This window comes from Lagenorhynchus albirostris, chromosome 1, assembly GCF_949774975.1.
Source record: "Lagenorhynchus albirostris chromosome 1, mLagAlb1.1, whole genome shotgun sequence".
In the NCBI taxonomy this organism is placed as follows: Eukaryota; Metazoa; Chordata; class Mammalia; order Artiodactyla; family Delphinidae; genus Lagenorhynchus; species Lagenorhynchus albirostris.
In genome coordinates this window covers 172,819,650-172,840,666 of record NC_083095.1, presented here as the reverse complement: position 1 = coordinate 172,840,666, position 21,017 = coordinate 172,819,650, and the positions used below count along the sequence as shown (strand labels likewise).

The 21,017-nt window shown below is 49.1% G+C and overlaps 1 protein-coding gene across 1 annotated transcript in view; it reads right to left on the bottom strand.

Moving 5' to 3' along the window:
• Window positions 1-20,059, bottom strand: part of CAMK1D (calcium/calmodulin dependent protein kinase ID) — a 417,459-nt gene extending 397,400 nt beyond the window's left edge. Inside the window, exon 1 of the mRNA XM_060160644.1 lies at window positions 19,932-20,059. Coding sequence (XP_060016627.1) covers window positions 19,932-20,023 — 92 coding nt within the window. The 5' untranslated portion in view covers window positions 20,024-20,059. The remainder of the gene's footprint in view (window positions 1-19,931) is intronic.
• Window positions 20,060-21,017: the final 958 nt, after the last annotated feature.

Genomic DNA, 21,017 nt, shown 5'->3' with positions numbered 1-21,017 from the left:
CCGTCCACAGACCACGACCTACTTACAAGATCCCTAATAATACCAAGAAAGCCAGCAGGCCACAACATTCTAGGAGCACCTCAGATTTTTGCGAAGTAGTGCCTCAGAGATTTTTTTAATACTTAAAGTTCTATGCCCATACCCGGGTAGTGTTCATTACCCAAGATATCACAATATCACAAGGGTTTCCCAAGAATCCAATGAACTTCAGTATTTGATAAACCTTAACAACTAGCCCTAAGAAAATTTTAATCAATCAGTAAAAGACCTTTGATATTAGGCTGAAAGGAGTGGAGAGGAACGTTTTATTATTAAAAGGGATCAGACCAGTTATGTAATTTGCAGAACCCAGCACAAAATGAAAATGGTGGGGGGGGGGGCGGGATCCTTGTTCAAAAAATATTAAGAATTTCAAGACAGCGGGCAAAGCTCATTAAACGAAGCCTGGGGCCCTCTGAGCGCAGGGCCCCGTGTGACTATGAAGCTTGCACACCCAGGATGCTGGCCCCAGGAGGGGTGGGCGTCCAGGGCCCCAGAGGTCACTCTGGACTCCATAGCAACGAGGCCAAAAGGACTATGAACTGGTCTGTGAGCTCAGCTACATGTGTCAGATGCTTTCTCCAAAATTAACCACATGCAAAATCAGAATCTCAAACTGGAACGTTAAACAGTTTGGCTCCTGATACCTCTGGATGTGAACTCAATACAAGATCCAGTGTTAACTGCTTCTTATGCTAAGAAGTTGCCTGTGACAACAGGAAAAGGTCATCTTGCATAAAAATCATTAGAGAAACAGATTTTAAAACAGAACCCCGGGCTTCCCTGGTGGCGCAGTGGTTGGGAGTCCGCCTGCCGATGCAGGGGACACGGGTTCGTGCCCGGGTCCGGAAGGATCCCACATGCCGCGGAGCGGCTGGGCCCGTGAGCCATGGCCGCTGAGCCTGCGCGTCCGGAGCCTGTGCTCCGCAACGGGAGAGGCCCGCGTACCACAAAAAAAAAAAAAAAAAAATAACCTGAAAAGAAACAATGAGTAACGTGGCATACTGTGCTGGTACGTCTTTCTTAACAGAGAAGGTGTTCAACACGTTTAATATTCCTATTGGCTCTCTCCTGGTGTTTTCCAAGTAATGAAAATATAAAGAAACCATGTGAGGTCCATCATATATGATGAGGTCTTTATTGCACAACTAATAGTCATTTTTTTTAATTAACAAGCCCTGAGAAAAAGTAAATCTGCTCTAACACATTTTTGAAAAGCACTTACAATACATTGCAATGAGAAAACAAAGCTAATTATTTAGTGGGAGCAGAACATCAACAATAAAAAAAAAGAAAAAAACCCTTCAGTGAGGAAAACAGCACTGAACTGGGAGTCAAGAATATCTGTCCCCTTGTCACTCAACTGCCACTAAGAACGAGCTCAACGCCAGCTCATAAAGGAGAGCCGGGGCTAGAATCATACTCCTGTACATATTTTAGCCATTTGAGAAAATCAACCAGACTTGGTCTGAATTTCTGGCTATCTGCCTGTGTTTTCCACGACCTTTTGCTAATGGATATCTATGCTATAAATGATGTGTATTTTTTTAAGTTCCAAAGCATTTTGTTTGCCAGAACCCTGAGGTGAGTGCTCTGTCTTGGCTTGGTTTTGTTCTTTTTGGCAAATAGTCTGATTTAAAATCTCAGGGTTCTCTCGATGTTTTCAATATGATTTTCTTCATTTTGCCAGTACGGAAATTGCCACGTGATAACGAAATCTAACCTCAGCCTGTAACATTGTGAGGAGGCCCACTTCTCTCTCAGCAGAGAGGTTTCTTTTTTTTTTTAAAGGGTTTTTTTTTTTTTGATGTGGACCATTTTTAAAGTCTTTACTGAATTTGTTACAATATTGCTTCTGTTTTATGTTTGATTTTTTGGCCCAGAGGCACGTGGGATCTTAGCTCCCTGACCAGGGGTCGAACCTGCACAGCCCTGCATTGGAAGGCAAAGTCTTCAGCACCAGACCTCCAGGGAGGACTCCAGCACAGAGGTTTCTGACGAGCCTGAGCCAGGGCACGAACTCCAAGTGGCAGTGTCCTCACCCGCACGCTGAACATCATACTACTTCCAGGCTCCAAGCTCCAGAGCAAGGCTCTGATGGGCCCGAGGAGAAGGGTGGCCGCCGTGACATTCTGGAGACTCAGTGACAACGGTCATAACACACAAGGACACAAGTCTCCCTGTCAGAGCCCCCAGGACCACGCCAGGACACACCCTGGAGAAGCCTGCTTCACCCCAGTCAACACAGCTGTGAGCTGGGCACAGCCTTCCAGAAGCTTCTTCAGACAGATCTAGGTCCAAATCGCTGTCCTGTGACTTATGAATCACGTGCCCTGGGACCAGTAAGCTCTCCTCAACTATCCAACAGTACTTAATTCACAGGGTTACTGACGGATTAAATGACCCTTCAAGTGGCCAAGTGGCCAGTGAAAGACCTCAGACCTGGAAGATATTCAAATACTGGTAGCCATTATTAGGTTTTTTCAAGCCGCCTCCACACCTTCCCAGGGACACCAGCGACCTCCTCAGAAAATAGGTTGGCAAAAGAAAAGCTGCACATTTTTGCACTCAGGAGGTTTGGCCCAGGTACTGAGAGCAAGGAAAACTTTTACCTCCAAGTCAATGAATCCGGGACTTTGAGACAAAGAGTTTGTTGAATTTTGAAGGAAAGAACATCAGGAAAGACTACTGTAAGTGCCCAGAAATTTCTCATCCCATCATCAGTTCCACAGACATCACACCTTCAGAAGAAAAACAGCACAGTTGCCAACTACCCCTTGGATCGCCCCTGGGTTTGGACACACTAGCATGCAGAAAAAAGTCATAAAACTAAGAAAGCCCTGATTGCAAAGGAAAAGATGAAAAAAGCCAACTACATATTGCTTCCATGAGTACCTCAAGACTGCAACAAGCCACGTTTGGGGGGAAATTCCAAGATGGAAAATAATAGAAAGTAGAGGTATTTAACAGGATACCACAGGACACAACGAACCATGGCCGCAAAATGAAGAGCAGGATGTGATGATCCAAATATCACTTCTGTTTAGCTTTGGGCCTTCCTATTGAGGAGGACTCTTTTTTGGAGCCTGACGACCAGTTTCCTTTCTCCGAGCGCAGCCCCACGGCGGCCAAGAGAAAGAGGCTGCCAAAGGGAGGAAGCAAGCAAAGCCCCACAGATTAAAAATTCACCGCAGCTAATCCACCGGCTGAGTAAGCCACACGTGGAAAAGTGGTGACGATCTGAAGATGAAATCCAGGGGGAGAAAATACGGGCAGAATGTTCGGAAGAGCTTATCAGTAATGCAAACATTTAGAAAAGCAAGCTTCCTAACGGACCATGGAGACAATTTTATTACTTGGGATTTTTAACACGGAACCAAACACACTCTCCACCTATTACTCAGGGTGGAAGGCATTGTGGGAAACAGCCGGGAGGGAAACCACGTGTGTGAGAATGTCCCCAGCGAGCAGCTCTGAGCTGCACCAGCTGGAGAAAATTCTCACAAAGGAAAAAACCTGCAACGGCTGACCCGCAACAGAATGATTCTAAGACTGGAAAGAACAGAAGCAGAGAAGTCCAAAGTGGGTTGCTTATGTCTGGGGAAACTTGATGGAAGAGAGCAGACTTAAGTGATCTTAAGACCCTGGAAAATCAATGGGGAGCGATGGCAACAGGAGGACCTACACGAGCAGGACACAGAGGTCAGAACAGGTCTAGCACGTCTGGAGGACACAGCAGGGACCACTCCTCTCATTTGCCACTGAATCTCCAGTTGGTACAGCACCAGCCCTAAGTGAGAGCTTAACCACCACTGGTTAAATGAATACACGGCTGCCATCTGGGAAATGGGCCACTGGAGAAGCTCTACTAGGAAAACAATTCAGTTACCTGCTCTTATGATTCGTCTCCATCTATTATTTCTGATAAAAATTACTTCCCTTCCCTTGGAAACCCCAAAACACTTTGCCCCATGCTTATGTCACCATGTGCTGTGTTAAGAGTTCAGGGGACAAAATCTGCCAACCTATGAAGTCGGTAGAATGTTAGTACAATGATCTAATAGTTAAGGGCACTGGCTTTGGCCCCAGACAGATAACCTAACCTAAGCTCAAATCCCAATTCTTCCACATAGTTCTGTGTGACCTTGGCCAAGTTACTTAACCTCTCTGGGGCTCAGTGTCCTCATCTCTAAAATGGTGATGACAGTGGAACCTATTATATTGGGCTGCTATGAGGATTTATTGTGAAAATTCATGTAAAATACTGTAGTTGGCATAGTGCCTAGCACCTAGTAAGTGCTCAATAAATGGTTGCTATTATTATTATTAAAACTGTATGTTTCCTTTGTCTTACAGAAGACAGCTTTCTCTTTGGCATAAAGCAGGAGCTCTTTAAGTAATGAAGAATGCTAGATCTTTTCCACTCCTGACTTTTTAGGCAACAGCCCAGCTCACCGTCCCTGAGCCCCAATTCTGGCAAGGTGCCCCTCTTTGCAGCTTCCATATTGTGTCCCCACCATGCAGCACTATCACACTGAAGTGTAATTACATGTTTGTCCCCCCCAAAAGTTCCCCAGGGACAAGAACCACATTTTGTCTTATCAGCACTTCCGTAGTGCCTGGCACAGAGCAGAATCTCGGTCTATAATATCTGATGACTTTTTTTTTTAAAAGAAAAAACTGTGGAATCAGTCTCACAATTCTCCAAAGTCTTACCTGAAGCCTGACCAAGGCAACTAAATGAAGGCACATTTCCAGATGGCTTTGGCCAGACAAACCCATTGGAATTTCTAGCACCAGGACTAGTTCAAGTTTCCCTCATTCCTATGGGGCAGACCTGGCTTGTAGAGAGGGGCCCAGTTTACTCAGGGTTCAATGAACCCAGAAGTTTTCTGCAGGGTTAGGGCCTGACTCCCTGGCCATGCTAGAAGAGACCTCAAACTCCCAATTCCTGGAAAGCTTTGGAAGGACACCCAGCTCTTAGTACCTTCACGATTAACCAAGCTTTTTGGAGGCCCCTGCATCTACCTGGACCATTCCTGCGATCCTAGGATGAGATCACACTTAGGGAATATATTATACATTCAAGAATTCCTACAGGAAAGGAAGGCCACCAGGAACAGCCTTGAGGGGTGGGGAGAGCGGCCACACTGATCCTGAAGACTCAGAGGCTGCCACGTCCATGCCCCATTGGAACCCTGCCTGGGAGCCTCACCAGCCAAGCAGGGCCCCCAGAAGTCCAAGATGAAGACATGGGCAGAGCTGGGGTGTGGTAAGAGCCCACTTCCTAGTTCGAGAAGGCAACTGCCTTCTCGCTGTGTCCTCATATGGTGGAGGGGGCAAAGGAGTTCTCTGGGGTCTCATTTATAAGGGCACTAATTCCATTTAAGAGGGCTCCACCTTCAATGACTTAATCACCTCCCAAAGCCCAAGGGAGGCAATTTTAACACATGCTACCATGTGGATAAACCTTGAGGATATTATGCTAATATCCACCTCCTAATACCATCACATTGGGTGTTAGATTTCAACACATGAATTTGGGGTGACACAAATATTCAGTCCAGAGTGAACAGTAATTATTTCATGCCATGAAGTGACTGAGAATCTAGGTTCCTGTGTCCTACGCCAACCGAGGGGAGTCAGGCACACTTGGATGTGAATATTTTTTTTACCTCCTTCTTCTCACATAGGTGATTAGCCCATTGGAAGCCTGTTGAGCAGGGTCTCCTGTTGGCACCTGGTTCTGTCCCACTGCTGACTCTGTAGGTGTTTAGAGGTGGTGATGAGAGTAGAGAGGGTAATCATGGCAATAATCCCAATGATGGCATCACCACCAGCACCAAACTAACACAAACTACCGGCACCCTGAAAAACATCGGACACCCACCGCATTCAACAAAGACCACCACTCCTATTTCCAGAGCCGATACTCAACCGGTGTGCAGTGGTCCAATCAGACCAGTTGGTAAAATACTGGAATATCTCCACAGCAGTGAGTGAATAACCACAGCCCCACCCCACCCCCCCAGAGACCCACCCCCAAACGCTGACCGCTGGGGTCTCTCCTGAGATCTCCCCGCCCCCTAGAGGGACTGATGACCCAAGACCCATCCAGCCACCTAGTTCTCATCATCTTCCTTATACTCTTCCATATTTTTTAAATTCTCTACCAGGATGACATGTCCTTTTTATAATTTTTAAAGAATTTTTCTGAACGTACCAATTGCTTAAACACTGAGAACAAAAACAACATACACTTGAACAGGTCTAGATAAAATATACTATGAAACTTTGGGGTTTGCATTGATGCTTTCAGCGTCAAGGCTGACCATGGCCCAACTTCTCGGGAACCGTGCCCAAAAGATGATAGCTAGGTTCCAAAGAGTATGCATGACACCAACATTTATGTGAAAGAACTATTTTAAAGCTATAATCTTTGCAACATAATATCTTCTATTTGTATAAAGCCTTACTGCACATACCTTATCTCATTCAGGCCTTACAACAGGTCTGTAATGGAAGCAGGTGTCATTATCCCCATTTAACAAACAAGGTAATCCAGACGTAGAGAGGATATGACCAAGGTTCCACACTTCTGAAGCTACAGAGCCAGAACTGAACTCAGATCTCCTGACGTCAACTTCCTCCAAAGGTGTGTTGAGTCAACTCACACGTGCTCACAAGAGCCTCATTCAAGAATTTTGGAGGCTTCCCTGGTGGCAGAGTGGTTAAGAAACTGCCTGTCAATGCAGGGGAGACGGGTTCGAGCCCTGGTCAGGGAAGATCCCAAATGCCGCGGAGCAACTAAGCCCGTGTGCCACAATTACCGAGCCTGTGCTCTAGAGCCCACGAGCCACAACTACTGAGCCTGCAAGCCACAACTACTGAAGCCTAGAGCCCGTGCTCCACAACAAGAGAGGCCACCGCAATGAGAAGCCCACGCACCACCATTAAGAGTAGCCCCCGCTCGCCGCAACTAGAGAAAAGCCTGCACGCAGCAATAAAGACCCAACACAGCCAAAAATAAATTAATTAATATTTTAAAAAAAAGAATTCTGCAATTGGTTGTTAAACCAGGGGTAGCTTTAAGTGGTTCCAGTGGGAGTAGTTACACCATGGAATCAGCAAGGTTACAAACCAGAGCTGGTTGACAGCACACAACGGGCTCCGATGGTCTCCTAACCACACCACATCCACAGAATGAGGACGTACCTTTTTCATCCATCAGTGTCCTCTGTTCCCACTGTCCCCACTAACCAGCTTGTAAGCAGCACAATGGGGGAGAAAGAGCACTGAGTTCAGAGTCGGAAGACGCTCCAACCTCCACGCGCCACTGAGCAACCTTTTCTCCTGACTCATCTCCTCTCAGAACCTCCATGTTCTTCTCTGTAAAATGAGGGCAATGATTGCTCTCCACTCGCAGGGCTGTCCTAAGGCGCAGCAGGAATCGTGGATGTAAAAGTATTTTGCAAACTGCAAAACACCACAGAGCTGCACAAAACTGTCTGCGAGTACTTCAAAAAATAAGGCACAGAATTACCACATGACCCAGCAACTCCACTTCTGGGTATGAAATGAAAGAACCAAAAGAACTGAAAGCAGGGACTTGAAGAGGGACAGCCATGCTCATAAAGCATTATTCACAAAACCCAAAAGGCAGAAGCAGCCCCAAGTGTTCATCAAGAATGGATAGGGCTTCCCTGGTGGCATAGTGGCTGGGAGTCCACCTGCCGGTGCAGGGGACGCGGGTTCACGCCCCGGTCTGGGAAGATTCCACATGCCGCGGAGCGGCTGGGCCCGTGGGCCATGGCTGCTGGGCCTGCGCGTCCAGAGCCTGTGCTCCGCAACGGGAGAGGCCACAACAGTGAGAGGCCCGCGTACCGCAAGGAAAAAAAAAAAAGGAATGAATAAACAAAATGTGGTCTAGCCATACAATAGAATATTATTCGGCCTTAAAAGGGCAGGCAAAAACCCTGAGGACATTACGCTAAATAAAATACACTAGACACAAAATGACAAAATTGTCTGATTCCACCTATAGGAGATACCTAGAGTAGCTGAATTCACAGAGACAGAAGGCAGAATGGGGGTTGCCAGGGGCCGGAGGGAGGGGAAATGGAGAGTGAGTGTTTAATGGAGATAAAGCTTCACTTTGGGAAGATGAAAAGGTTCTGGAGATGGATGGTGGTGATGGTTGCGCAACAACATGAATGTCCTTAGTGCCACTGAACTACAGGCTTAAAAACGATTAAGATGGGGGCTTCCTTGGTGGCACAGTGATTAAGAATCCGCCTTCCAATGCAGGGGACATGGGTTCGAGCCCTGGTCCGGGAAGATCCCACATGCCGTAGAGCAACTAAGCCCGTGCACCACAACTACTGAGCCTGCGCTCTAGAGCCTGCGAGCCACAACTACTGAGCCCATGCACCACATCTACTGAGCCTGCGCTCTAGAATCCGCGAGTCACAACTACTGAAGCCCACGCACCTAGAGCCCGTGCTCGGCAACAAGAGAAGCCACTGCAATGAGAAGCCGGCCCACCACAACAAAGAGTAGCCCCCGCTCGCCGCAATTAGAGAAAGCCCGTGCGCAGCAACGAAGACCCAACGCAGCCAAAAATAAATAAACAAATAATTTTATTTTTTAAAAAAATGGTTAATATGGTAAATTTTAGGTTATGTATTTTTTTTAACCACAACTTAAAAACACACACACTCAAATACGAGGTCTTCTAACTCCCAACTGTCAAAGGAGCCAAAAGGGCCCTAACGACTTAAGAATTGTCAAGATGGTAAATTTTAAGTTATGCATTTTTTTAACCACAATTAAGAAACACACACACCCAAATATTATGTCTTCTATTTCCCAGCTGTCAAAGGAGCCAACAGGGCCCTAAAAAGTCAACATCAGAGGTTTTTTTATAATGACTAGGACCACAAATTCCATTGACACTGGCCACGCTAACGCAGGCAGAGCGAATCCCAGCAGCATCGTTCCTGTACACGACGGCCAGATACAGGCTGTCCCCAACTTTTATACAAGGTCTGCCCCCGAAGTTCATTTTCACCTTTTGGGTGTGGTGGTTGTTCAAGGCATATTTTTTAAGGAAAGTGAAATGTCTCATGGGGGTAAGGAGCCCGCTCACACCTAGAGAAGCCTTGAGTACCAATGCCCAGTGAGGCTGAATGACAGTGTGAATGTCCCAGCCGGGTCCTGGGAGCCGGGGCTGTGCTGGGGGAGGAGGGGAGGGGGGAGGTCACAGAGGCAGTACCACAGCAGCCTCCCTTTCGGAGCCCGGGCCAGTCTAGGACCCAGTTTTGTTTGTTTGTTTGTTTGTTTTTGGCCACGTAGCACATGGGATCTTAGTTCCACGACCAGGGATCGAACCCGCACCCCCTGCAGTGGAAGCACAGTCCTAACCACTGGACCACCAGGGAGGCGTCAGAACCCAGTTTATTTAATCAGTCTGTCGGCCTGGGATCCTTCTCCCAGTTGCCTCACTTGGCCTTCAACTTCCCAGTTTGGAACTCATTTGCACCTCCCCACTTCCCCCCCCCAGAGCTCCAAAACCACAATTACCTACTTTCCTCCCGTCTTCCAGCCAAACTGCTAGTTCTTGTCAGTTTCACGTGGGAGGAAAAAGCACTTTCTTTAAAATCACTTACATCACAGATGGCTGGTCTCTCAACCTATTTCAAGGCATTGGTATCTTCTAATGTTTTAAGGCAAATTTCGAGCAGCCATTTTTATGAAGGTTAAAGAAATGGGAAGAGCCCAGGGGGGCAGGGGGCAGGGGCCCTGGGGTGTCTGCCCCCCCCCATCATCCCACCAGACCTCTCCACTTAGCACAGCTTCATTTCCTTCTTGTTTTTTTTCCCACAACACTGTGGGCCTTGGTGGGAGGGGATGGCATTGTGTGCAGGTATCGTATTTGTTGAATATGATACCTTTAGGATTCTACTTACAGCCCCTAATCCAGGTTGGAGTAAAAGCAATTTCAGTGATGTAAGCCGTGGTTATAAATGTCAGAGAGGGGGCCTCTCAACCAGTAAAAACATTGACTCTGTCCAGTTGGGAAGCCTCTTCTTCCCATGCTCACTGCACTGCAGAGGTACCAATAATCTGGGACCCCAGACCTGGTCAGGCCATGGAAAGGTCTAACATGGAGAAGCCAAGATGAGGGATTTCACCCGATTCAGACATGAGCTCTCCGACTGTTTTATCTACATGCTGCAACCTGGGAAATTAAACTTCTGAGATCTCCCACCCTCCATCACACAATCCCTGATAAGGTTATTTTTGAGTAAATTGTTATGCACGTTCATGCGGTCTATACCTAGACACATTGCCATTTTTGAAAACTCTAGCATTAAAATAAACTCACTACCTAGAGAATTTAAACTCACAAAAGTCAGTGACGTTTTGGAATACTGTAATCAACAAGTTACTTCAGTCCTCCAAGCCAAACGTTATTTTCAATCAGAAACCAACGCAGGTAAGACTGAAGCCATTCCCAGAAAGAAGCACGTTTCAGCTTCAAGAAGGGCCACAGCTGCACCAAGATCTAAGTGCTGTTGGCGACAACAGAAACTGCAGTTAGAAGAGCGTCTTGCACAAGCTGATGTAGAGATAGACTGAAGAAAAAAAAAAGCAGCTCAGGGTGCAGGGAGAGGTGCAGAGAGACAAAGCTGATGACATAACCCAGGGAGGGGATGAGTCTATGTATGCAGCAAACTAGGTCACTCAACATGCGAGCTGGCCTGGAGGACGTTTGGAGCTGAGGCTCTTGGTGAACACCAGCGCCAGGGGAACCAACCAGCCTCCTGTGGGAAGCATGTGTTGGATGGTGCAATGGACCCCCCAAATCTGGGCACGTGGCCTCTGAGGAGCAGGGTGTCAGCCCCGCAGGGGCTAAGGAGAGAGAAGGAGCATTTCCTGCACACAGATTCACAGCCATGTCCATGCACTAAGGGGTTTCCACGCGCCCTCATCTAACCTTCATTGCAACCCTTAGATCGGGTGCTAGTGTTAGCCTGTCGTGCAGATGAGGGCACGAGGCCGAGAACGGTGACATCATTTGCCCAAAACCTAATAGCTAGGAATCAGTGGACCCAGGATGTGCACCCATGGCCTGGTGACCTCAGATCCTCCGTTCTTAGCAGCTCAGGACTGCGCCCCGCGGAATATCCAGCGAATGTTCTTCCCTGGTTGACAGAGGACTTGTTGATGATCTCTTAAATCAACTTTGCGGGGGGGAGGTTAAGTATGCACTGTTCTGCATCTCTGCCCCAGGAGCTTCCAAAAATCAATTTCCAACAGACACTGACACGTTCCTCCTCACAGCGCTGGCCCTGAATATCTGAGGGTAGCTATCCTCCACCACAGCTGCTGAAGGCAAGTAAAACCTGACAGCAGCTGCTGTTTACTCAATCCCAGTTATGTGCCAGGCACCTCAGAGATGGCACTGAATCCTTACAGGAATCCCACAAGCGGCAACTTCCATCTGCATCTTAACTCAGAAAGATGAAGGATGGACATCAAGAGGGATGCAGCTATGAAGGGTGGTGCTGGAGCTGCCTTTCTAGTACGGTTCATTGCCTCCTGATGCCTCCCCTGCCTGGCCTCAGCCAATATGCTGTCTTTAGGCTTATCCTCAAGATCTGGTGTTAACCAAGAAACGCATTCCTCCATCTCTGAATCCTGCTGAAATACTAGGAAAAACAACACGAGACCCACAGCTGACCACTGGAGATAGGGAATGAACTTGGTCTGCCATGGAATGAACTTGGCCTGTGGCACCCATCTGGTCTGATTCGAACCTGAAGAATCCACATACTGCATCATAAACATTTTGAAAAATCAAGGAGGGTCTAACAGAAAACTAGCCCAAGGAAAAGGTGATCTCCTGCACCACAGGGAGTCAAAGGGAGGCACCCAACGTGAACTGCAAAAGAAGGTAATGTTGGCATGTCTCCCAGGGTCCATGTGTCCTTGTGCATTGGATGGACCACCTCGAGTCAGGCTCCAGGCTTCGTGCTGGCCACCCATAAGTGGTTCATTCTTCAATTAAAGAAATGTGTCCCCAGGGGCTGTGGGCTCCCTGGCGATTCCTGCAAAATCTCATGAGGACTGGAGGCAATGTGAGGTCCTGGGGTCCACCCTTGTGGGTGTAAGCTGTCCAATAATGTGACAGTGCCCTGCTGGACCAATGCTAAGCCCTCCCAGAGGGGAGAGGCGGAGAAGGAGAGAGATTGAAGGGGATTTACGGAGATTTATTTGGGGAAAGGAAAGATTAAAGGGATTTATGGAGACCCAGCCAAAAAAAGCTCAACAAGTTAACCCCTAAAATCCTCCTCTGAGAGGAAAAGAAAGTCCACCTGCCAAGTTTAATTATTGTCCACTCGGTTGCCAAGTTTGATCCAGAAATTTCTACTTGAGACCTAGTCTTCATTAGCCCCTCCGGGACCAAGCTCTAAAAAAGTGCAATTTCCCAGATCCCACCGTACTAATCAGTAAGGCCACGAGGGTTTATCTTTTTTGCAACCAAGAAAAACTTTTGGCTTTTTCTCTCCAAACATAAAACATCCTATCAAAGAAAGACGTAGCAGGAGTTTGCATGTTTATTATTTTTCACAGAATGTCTGGGCTTTAATTCCCAAATCAAGTGGGAGAGTTGTAGGTAACCTACAAACCTGTCAAAGTGATCTTCCTGTTGATAATTCTAGAGGCAAAACCCAGCATTTTCACAGGAAGTTAAGCAGTTCGTCCAGCTGCTCAAATGTCCAGCCTATCATGACTTCCCCCTGTGACAGAACAGGAGATATTTCAAAAGCCCATCCCAGACACAAGCTCTTGGAAAGAAAGAGATTAGCCTTAAAATCCAATGGTCCCTTGGGACTTCCCTGGCAGTCCAGTGGTTGCGACTCCATGCTTCCAGAGGGTATGGAGAATAGGGAACCCTCTTGCACTGTTGGTGGGAATGTAAATTGATACAGCCACTATGGAGAACAGTATGGAGGTTCCTTAAAAAACTAAAAATAGAACTACCATATGACCCAGCAATCCCGCTACTGGGCATATACCCTGAGAAAACCATAATTCAAAAAGAGTCATGTACCCCAATGTTCACTGCAACTCTATTTACAATAGCCAGGACATGGAAGCAACCTAAGTGTCCATCATCGGATGAACGGATAAAGAAGATGTGGCACATATATATATAATGGACTATTACTCAGCCATAAAAAGGAACAAAATTGAGTCATCTGTAGTGAGGTGGATGGACCTAGAGTCTGTCATACAGAGTGAAGTAAGTCAGAAAGAGAAAAACAAATATCATATGCTAACACATATATATGGAATCTTAAAAAAAAAATGGTCATGAAGAACCTAGGGGCAGGACGGGAATAAAGACACAGACCTACTAGAGAACGGACCTGAGGATATGGGGAGGGGGAAGGGTAAGCTGGGACAAAGTGGGAGAGTGGCATGGACATATACACACTGCCAAATGTAAAATAGATAGCTAGTGCGAAGCAGCCTCATAGCACAGGGAGATCAGCTCGGTGCCCTATAACCACCTAGACCAATGGGATAGGGAGGGTGGGAGGGAGACGCAAGAGGGAGGGGATATGAGGTATATGTATACATACAGCTGATTCACCTTGTTATACAGCAGAAACTAACACAACATTGTAAAGCAATTACACTCCAATAAAGATGTTAAAAAAAAAAAAAAAGACTCCATGCTACCAATGCAAGGGGTGCAGGTTCAATCCCTGGTGGGGGAACTAAGATCCCACATGTCGCGTGGTGTGGCCAAAGATTTTTTTTAATTTTTTTAAAATAAACAAATAAATAAATCCAAGAGTCCCTCACAAGGAGAACCCAGGAGCCCAAAGGATGTTGAGTTTTCCCTCCAAGCTCTTTCCAAGAGCTTCCCAGAACATGGACAGCCCTGCTGTGCCCACAGAGCAGGTGCTCAGAAAATCCTTGGAACAAAACTGACCAAAAGCAACAAACAGCATCTTTCTTCCAACCCCAAATCCCTGGCGAATCTCACATCCCACACCCAATCTACCAACAATTCCTATCGGCTCTCCCTTCCACATGTTTCCAGAATCCAACCACTTCTCATCACCCCCAGAGCAGCACCCCAGTCCTCCACCACCATTCTCTCTCCCCTGGATGGTTTCCATAGCCTCCGAGCTGGTCTCCCCGCTTCTGCCCTTGAACCCGTCCATTCATTCTCAACACAGCAACCACAGCCATGATGGAAACACCTGAGTCAGGTCAAGGTACACCTCTGCTCAAAACAGCCCTTGCTGTTCCCTCCGACCGGAACATTTTACCTTCAGCTGCCCCAATGCAGCCTCCAGATCTTTATTCAAATAGCAGCTCTTCAGCCAGGCCCTCCCTGGCTACCCTGCTTCAAGCCACCATCACCTCCCCCTCCCAAAAATCCCCGTTCCCTGCTTCATTTCTCCCCTAACGTGTATACTAGATAACATACTCTACATCTTCCTGATTCATGTGTTTTTTTTTTTATTTTCTGGCTTCCTCACCAGAATGTGAGCTCCAGGAAAGCAGGCATTTGTGTCTGCTTGTTCGCTGCTGTACTCCCCGCTACCGTGCACCGGTGCCTAGAATATAGCAGGTGTTCGATAGATATTTTTAAATGTACAGGAGGCTGAATTTATATCACGCCTCAAACAAAGGGCTGAAAAATGCAAACTTCTAACCAATGCCGCAGCTGGGATACCCTCGGGGGGCACTCTGGGGGCTGCCCACCTCTCTGCTCCTCTGGGTAATATTCTTTTAAATGCTTTTCACAGACTAAAATTTTGAGTAGTCTCAGAAAAATTACTCTTAAATCAGTCGGTCAAACACACAAATCACCTCGGGTAGCTCTGCAATCTCCCTCTCCCCCTACACCCACACACACACCTGCCTCCCACAAAAGAACAGGTGAGTCTGTGTTCTACCCGGCCTTTCAGATAAATCAATCTGTGTCCTCAACAGGTGTACTGATTGAGCAATTTCAGAACAAGGCATGTACGGAAGATACTAGTGGGAAAAGACAGCGCTGGTCCCACAGAAATTTCTATTTATACTCCTCCTAAAGCAGCACCCAGCAGGCACTCATTTCATGAAGCAAAGGCATTGTGCTACTGACATCAAGCGGGATAACACTTCCTGTCCTGGGCTGTATCACTTTGCTACTAGCCTGGCCATAAAAATGTCCCTCCAAATAGGGCTAAGCTGCTCTAGCTACACATGTAAGCTCCCGAAAAATTATAGTGAGTGCCTTCGTTACCTAGACAAGCCAAAAAAATCTTAGGGTTGTAAGGACACTTGAAAATCATCCCATCTTCCTTGCCCTCCCCCTGATTCTACAGGTGAGGAAGCTAAGACCAGGTCATGTGGAAAAATGACCAAGCAGCCCACAGGCCACACACCCCAGCAGCGGCTGAGTCAGACCTTGAGCCCAGGCCCAAGGCCTCCATGGTGCCCGCTCCAGCCCCCCACAAACAGCAATTACTTCAGCACAAAACATTCGGTCTGTAAGAAAAGCGTGTATTCATACCCTGCAGAGATGAAGATCTATTTTCCAGAACATGCCATTTCCATACTCTGGGGGAACAAATGAGGTATATTGGGAGAAGCATTCTGTGTCAACTCTCAGGGCCTCCTCTGTTCAGATGCCTTTCATGGCGTGGCAATTACAGAAGCCACTTCCATGAGTCTGCGGTACTTCCTGGACACCACGGTCAAACCTTTCTTCCCATCTGTATCTTTCTCCAAATGGCCTATTTTCATTGTCTTGGTTCAGAAGACGTGGAAAGACACCTACGGTAGAGATGGCCTGAACGGCCTCGGCAAACACTCCGCAGAAATGTTTACGACTCCTAATTGCTGTTACACAACATTTATTTGATCCCACATTAATCTGGCGTGCCAGGCAGGGATCTGAAAACACGGTGTTGATTAATAAACAGTAATTAAGCCTTCCCACCTTGTTCAGAGCCAGGGTTAGGGCCTGGGATTCCCCTTCAAAGGGTGCCACACTGAAGGTCGTAAGTTGAGAGGTTTCTCCTGAGGCCTGACTCAGGGGTGCATCAGAAAACCCAGGTCCAAACCACACAGTGGGTTCCTTCCCCTATGCTGTCCTTTGCTTCCTCCAGCTCTCTTCCCACCCTTCTGGGCCACCCTTCACTCCCATTTGGCTCCCACCCTCCAGCAAGGTCCCGCTGACCACATGGTCTAAATGGCTTGACCCTCTGCCCTTCAACAGTAGAGGTTGTGCTCTGCATGGAAAGGTACCGGGATCAGGCAGCCAGATATCAGATTACAAGGTTTTGCCAAGTGAGTGCTCCTTGAGCCTTCACAGTGCTTTATTTTAAAAGCATTTTAACACTGTGGGCTGACAATCTGGCTCCTGGCAGGGCTTTCCTGCCTTAGGATCCTAAAGGCATATGGTAAAAGTGTGACAAACAAAATGATTGGGCCTGCAGAGTACCTTGGAAATGAATCCCAATTGTAACTGTTGACACCCCTGACGGATGCTAGGTTCCACTGCAAACAAGTGTAGAGCCCAAAGCCAAAATCCACACTAACAGAAGCAGAAGTGACCTCTATTTAGACCCAGGTCAGGATCACTGGACTTGGCCCAGGGCAAAACAGGCATCCTGAACTTTGGACCACTTCTAGAAAGTCCAAGAGACAAGAGGTGTTGATAACCCAAAAGCTTTCACATGTTACATGTTTGGATAATTAGGTTTTCTTTACCTTAATATGAAAATTAGCTTTCCAAATACTCAAGTTAGTCAAATTATTATTAACATTTGCTGTTACATAATCCACAGAGGGGCTCAACCCCACATGCATAATCACAGGTTGTTCTGCCTAGATTCGAATATCAGCTCCACTTAATAAGTAGCTCCGGTTTGGCAGGTCACATAATTTCTCTGCTGCCTCAGTTTTTCCATCTGCCAAGTGGGGATAAAAGTAAATACCCACTTCATCAGGTTAACGTGAGAGTAAAATGAGTTACTATACCTAAGGCACTTAGAATAACAACTGGGTCTTGGTATTCATTTAATAAAGTCACCTACCTTTACTACTACTACTATTATTATTATCATGCTATTGAGTGAAAACATTTTTTTTACATCTTTATTGGAGTATAATTGCTTTACAATGGTGCGTTGGTTTCTGCTTTATAACAAAGTGAATCAGTTATACATATACATATGTTCCCATATCTCTTCTCTCTTGCGTCTCTCTCCCTCCCACCCTCCCTATCCCACCCCTCCAGGCCGTCACAAAGCACCAAGCTGATCTCCCTGTGCTATGCGGCTGCTTCCCACTAGCTATCTACCTTACGTTGGGTAGTGTATATATGTCCATGCCTCTCTCTCACTTTGTCACAGCTCACCCTTCCCCCTCCCCATATCCTCAAATCCGTTCTCTAGTAGTTCTGTGTCTTTATTCCTGTCTTACCCCTAGGTTCTTCATGACATTTTTTTTCTTAAATTCCATATATATGTGTTAGCATACGGTATTGGTCTTTCTTTTTCTGACCTACTCCACTCTGTATGACAGACTCCAGGTCTATCCACCTCATTACAAGTAGCTCAATTTCATTCCTTTTTATGGCTGAGTAATATTCCATTGTATATATGTGCCACATCTTCTTTATCCATTCATCTGTTGATGGACACTTAGGTTGCTTCCATGTCCTGGCTATTGTAAATAGAGCTGCAATGAACGTTTTGGTACATGACTCTTTTTGAATTATGGTTTTCTCAGGGTATATGCCCAGTAGTGGGATTGCTGGGTCAGAGTGAAAACATTTTGATCATTTTATTGTTTGTGTTTCACTCTTCTAGAACCCCTGTCAGCACTACAGGACCATAGCGGGAAGCTTCTTTTCAAAGAATTCTTTCCAAGACAGAAGGCAAAGCTTTGGAACCCTAACAGAGACCCATCCCCAGGTTCACGGGGAATGTGGCCAGAGTCCAAGAGGTTGTTCTGCAAGAGCTGTACAGTCTCTCCGTCACCATGAGTCAAGTCCCCATCCTGCCCAGAGGTGGAACCACCAGCAGTCATACCCAAACAGCACCTGCCACAGCAAGAGCCACTCAATGAAGCCACAGCTCATGGGGCTGAGCAGCCCAGCCACGGCAGAGGGGCAGCTACCCGGCTCTCCGGGGAGCAGGAGGCAGTCAGGGGAGCTGCATCCGTCTGCTTGGAGGCTGCAGGCAGAGGGACCAGCTCGAGGGGCTCGGGTGGAGATGCGCCTGGCAAAGGAACGCATTCTCTCATGATGGGACTCCACTCTCTCCCATCCCCTCATCTGAGGCGATCGGTCTCAGGATGACCAGCAAGCACACGCTTCTTCTTTCTCGGCAACTTAAGCACCTCAGAGTCACTACCCCAAACCCAAATAAACCTCAATGATAATTTTCTAAAGTTATGGGCAAAACCTCACCCCTTAACAGGCCATGCTAAAAGGCAGCCCCAAGCCCCTCTCTATGAAAAGGCTACGTCCTTTCTGGTTTTTTCCAACAGACAGAAAGTCTACACCCACAGGTAGACTGTGTTCCTGAAGCGAGCACAAGGGCTGGGAGACCCTATTCTCATCCTCGGCAAGTGTGCGTCCCCAGGATCAGAAGCATGGCAGGGATGCTACCTTCACATCTTGGGCTCTGGGGGACCACTGCAGACGCGCGGCTGGGGGAGGGAAAATGACCAAACAACTCAGTGGACCCTGAGTATGGGACAGAAAACAATCTGGGTTTGAAAATGTGGTCCTGGAAAAGCAAACCAACCACAATAACAAGTAAAGGGGGTTTAAGGAAGACAGGAGAGAAGAGCACACTGATTTCTCTTATGAAACACCTCGTCTATCTCTTCCCAGCCTAATTAACACCTCCATGAACCCCTGCAAAACGTTCGGTTCATACAGCACATATGTGTATGAATGTATATGCTGACAGATACCGATCACATGAGGGGAGAAAATAACTCCAATTTCAGACTCTTCCAGCAGTGCCCGATTCTCTTTCACTATCAGCCTCCCTACCTATTCTGAGGCACTCCACAACAAAACAAACAAAAACCAACTCCTAGGCAGAAAGGGAACAGCAGCTGAATGGAGCAGCACATGCTCGGAGCCTTCCTGCCATGGACTTCTGGTTACTCCGCCACCAGCCTCGGACTACACACAGCCCTAGAGAGAAACCACCGGTACAGCGACCCTCGCAGACCCTCCCTTGGCGACCCGCACCCCAGCGTGTGCTGCCGAGCCTGGTGAAATGGACAGACGCTCAGGTAAGGCTCTGCCCACACGTGACCCTGAACACTGCGAAATTCCTCCCTTCCTTAATTGCGCGGCCATCCAAAGTCTTGCCTACACCTAGTACGTGAAGATGTCAATTCTATAAGGATACATAACGGAAAGACAGAAATGGGAATGCCTGGAGCCCGATTTTCTCGTGACCACGTCTCTCGCGGACACGGTGCACCCATGCACATGGTGAGTAGACGCACGCAGCCAGTAAACAGGAATATCCACCATGCTCAGCCCACAGTCACGCGTGGGGAGAAGTCGAGAGGGCGGCGGTGTCAGGGAAGTGAAAAGTCGCCCGTCTGCGACTGACCCCGAAAGCCCAGAGCCTCCCCCGCCCAGGAGCGGCTCCCACCCGGGCCCGCGGGGCGACCCACGCGGCCGGCACGCAGGGGGGCACGCAGAGCCGAGAACTGGACAATGAGGACGCGGCGACCCGCCGGTTCCTACCGCGGTGGCGGCGGCGGTGGCAGCGGGAGCCACCTCTGCACCCGCGGCCGCTGCCATCTCCACCCTCTACTCCCCGGTCCCCACTTACGTTCCGAGGGTCTCCTTAAACTCGAAGATTTTCTTGATGTCTTCAGCTTGCTTTTTCCAGGAGGAGCTGCTCTCGCCGTTCTCCCGGGCCATGGCAGACGAGGCCGGCGTGCGCAGAGGGCGGCGAGGCGGAGCGGCCGGGGACGCGGGGGGCCGGGGTGGGCGCGCGAGGAGGGGGCGCCCGAGCGCGGGGGCGCGGGGGGGCGGCGGCGCGGGCGCAGCGGGGGCGGCGGCGGCGGCGGCGATCCGGTCCGGGAGGGCTGGGCTGGCGGCGCGGGGATGCTCGGCGCGGGAGCCGGAGGAGACTTTGTGCTGCGGCAGAGCTTCCTCTTCTGCAGTTTCCTCTTTCACTCTCGCCGCCGCCGCGGTCCCTCCCTGGCTCTTATTTCTGCGCGTCTCGGGCACAGACTTCCTGCCGCCGCCGCCACTCGCCCGGCTCCTTTGCAGCCGGCTGCCAGCCTCACTTTCTGCTACTTTCTTGCCTCCCTTCTCCTCCCTCCCAGCCGCCCGCCCTGCTCCCTCCCTCCTCCTCCTCCCGCGGGCTCCCCGCCCTCCCCGCGCGCCCCGGCCGCCTCCCGCCTCCCCGCCTCCCGCGTGCTGCCGCCTTCGGGGATGTCCTGCTCTCCGGGAACGCCGTGCCCCGGACGCCGGGGCACCGCCGTCGCCGCCCGGCTACGCTCCCCGCCGCCGCGCGCGCCCTGGAGCCCAGGAGAGGACAGGTGCGGGGGACCCAGGCAGGTGCGGGCGCCCAGGCGCGTGCTGGAGGACCCCGGCCCCCCGGGGCTGCTTTATTAATTCCGCAAAGTCAAGTCTCGGGGGCGCGAGGGCTTTCCTCTCCGGCTGCGGGAGAGGGCGCCTCTGCGCTGCGCTAGGACGCTGCAGGGCGGGGGCGAGGGCGGGGGCGCGAGGCCACCCGGATGCCGGGCGCCGAGGGCGGGGGCGTCCTCCCCGGGCGTCCGGGCGCTGCGCGGGGTCGAACGCGGGGGCTGGTTGTTATGGCGACGGGAGGCGGCGGCCGCGGGGATGCTGGCGGAGGTGGGCGTTGACTCGGGCGGCGCGGCGCCCGCCAGCGGCTGGCGCTCCCCGA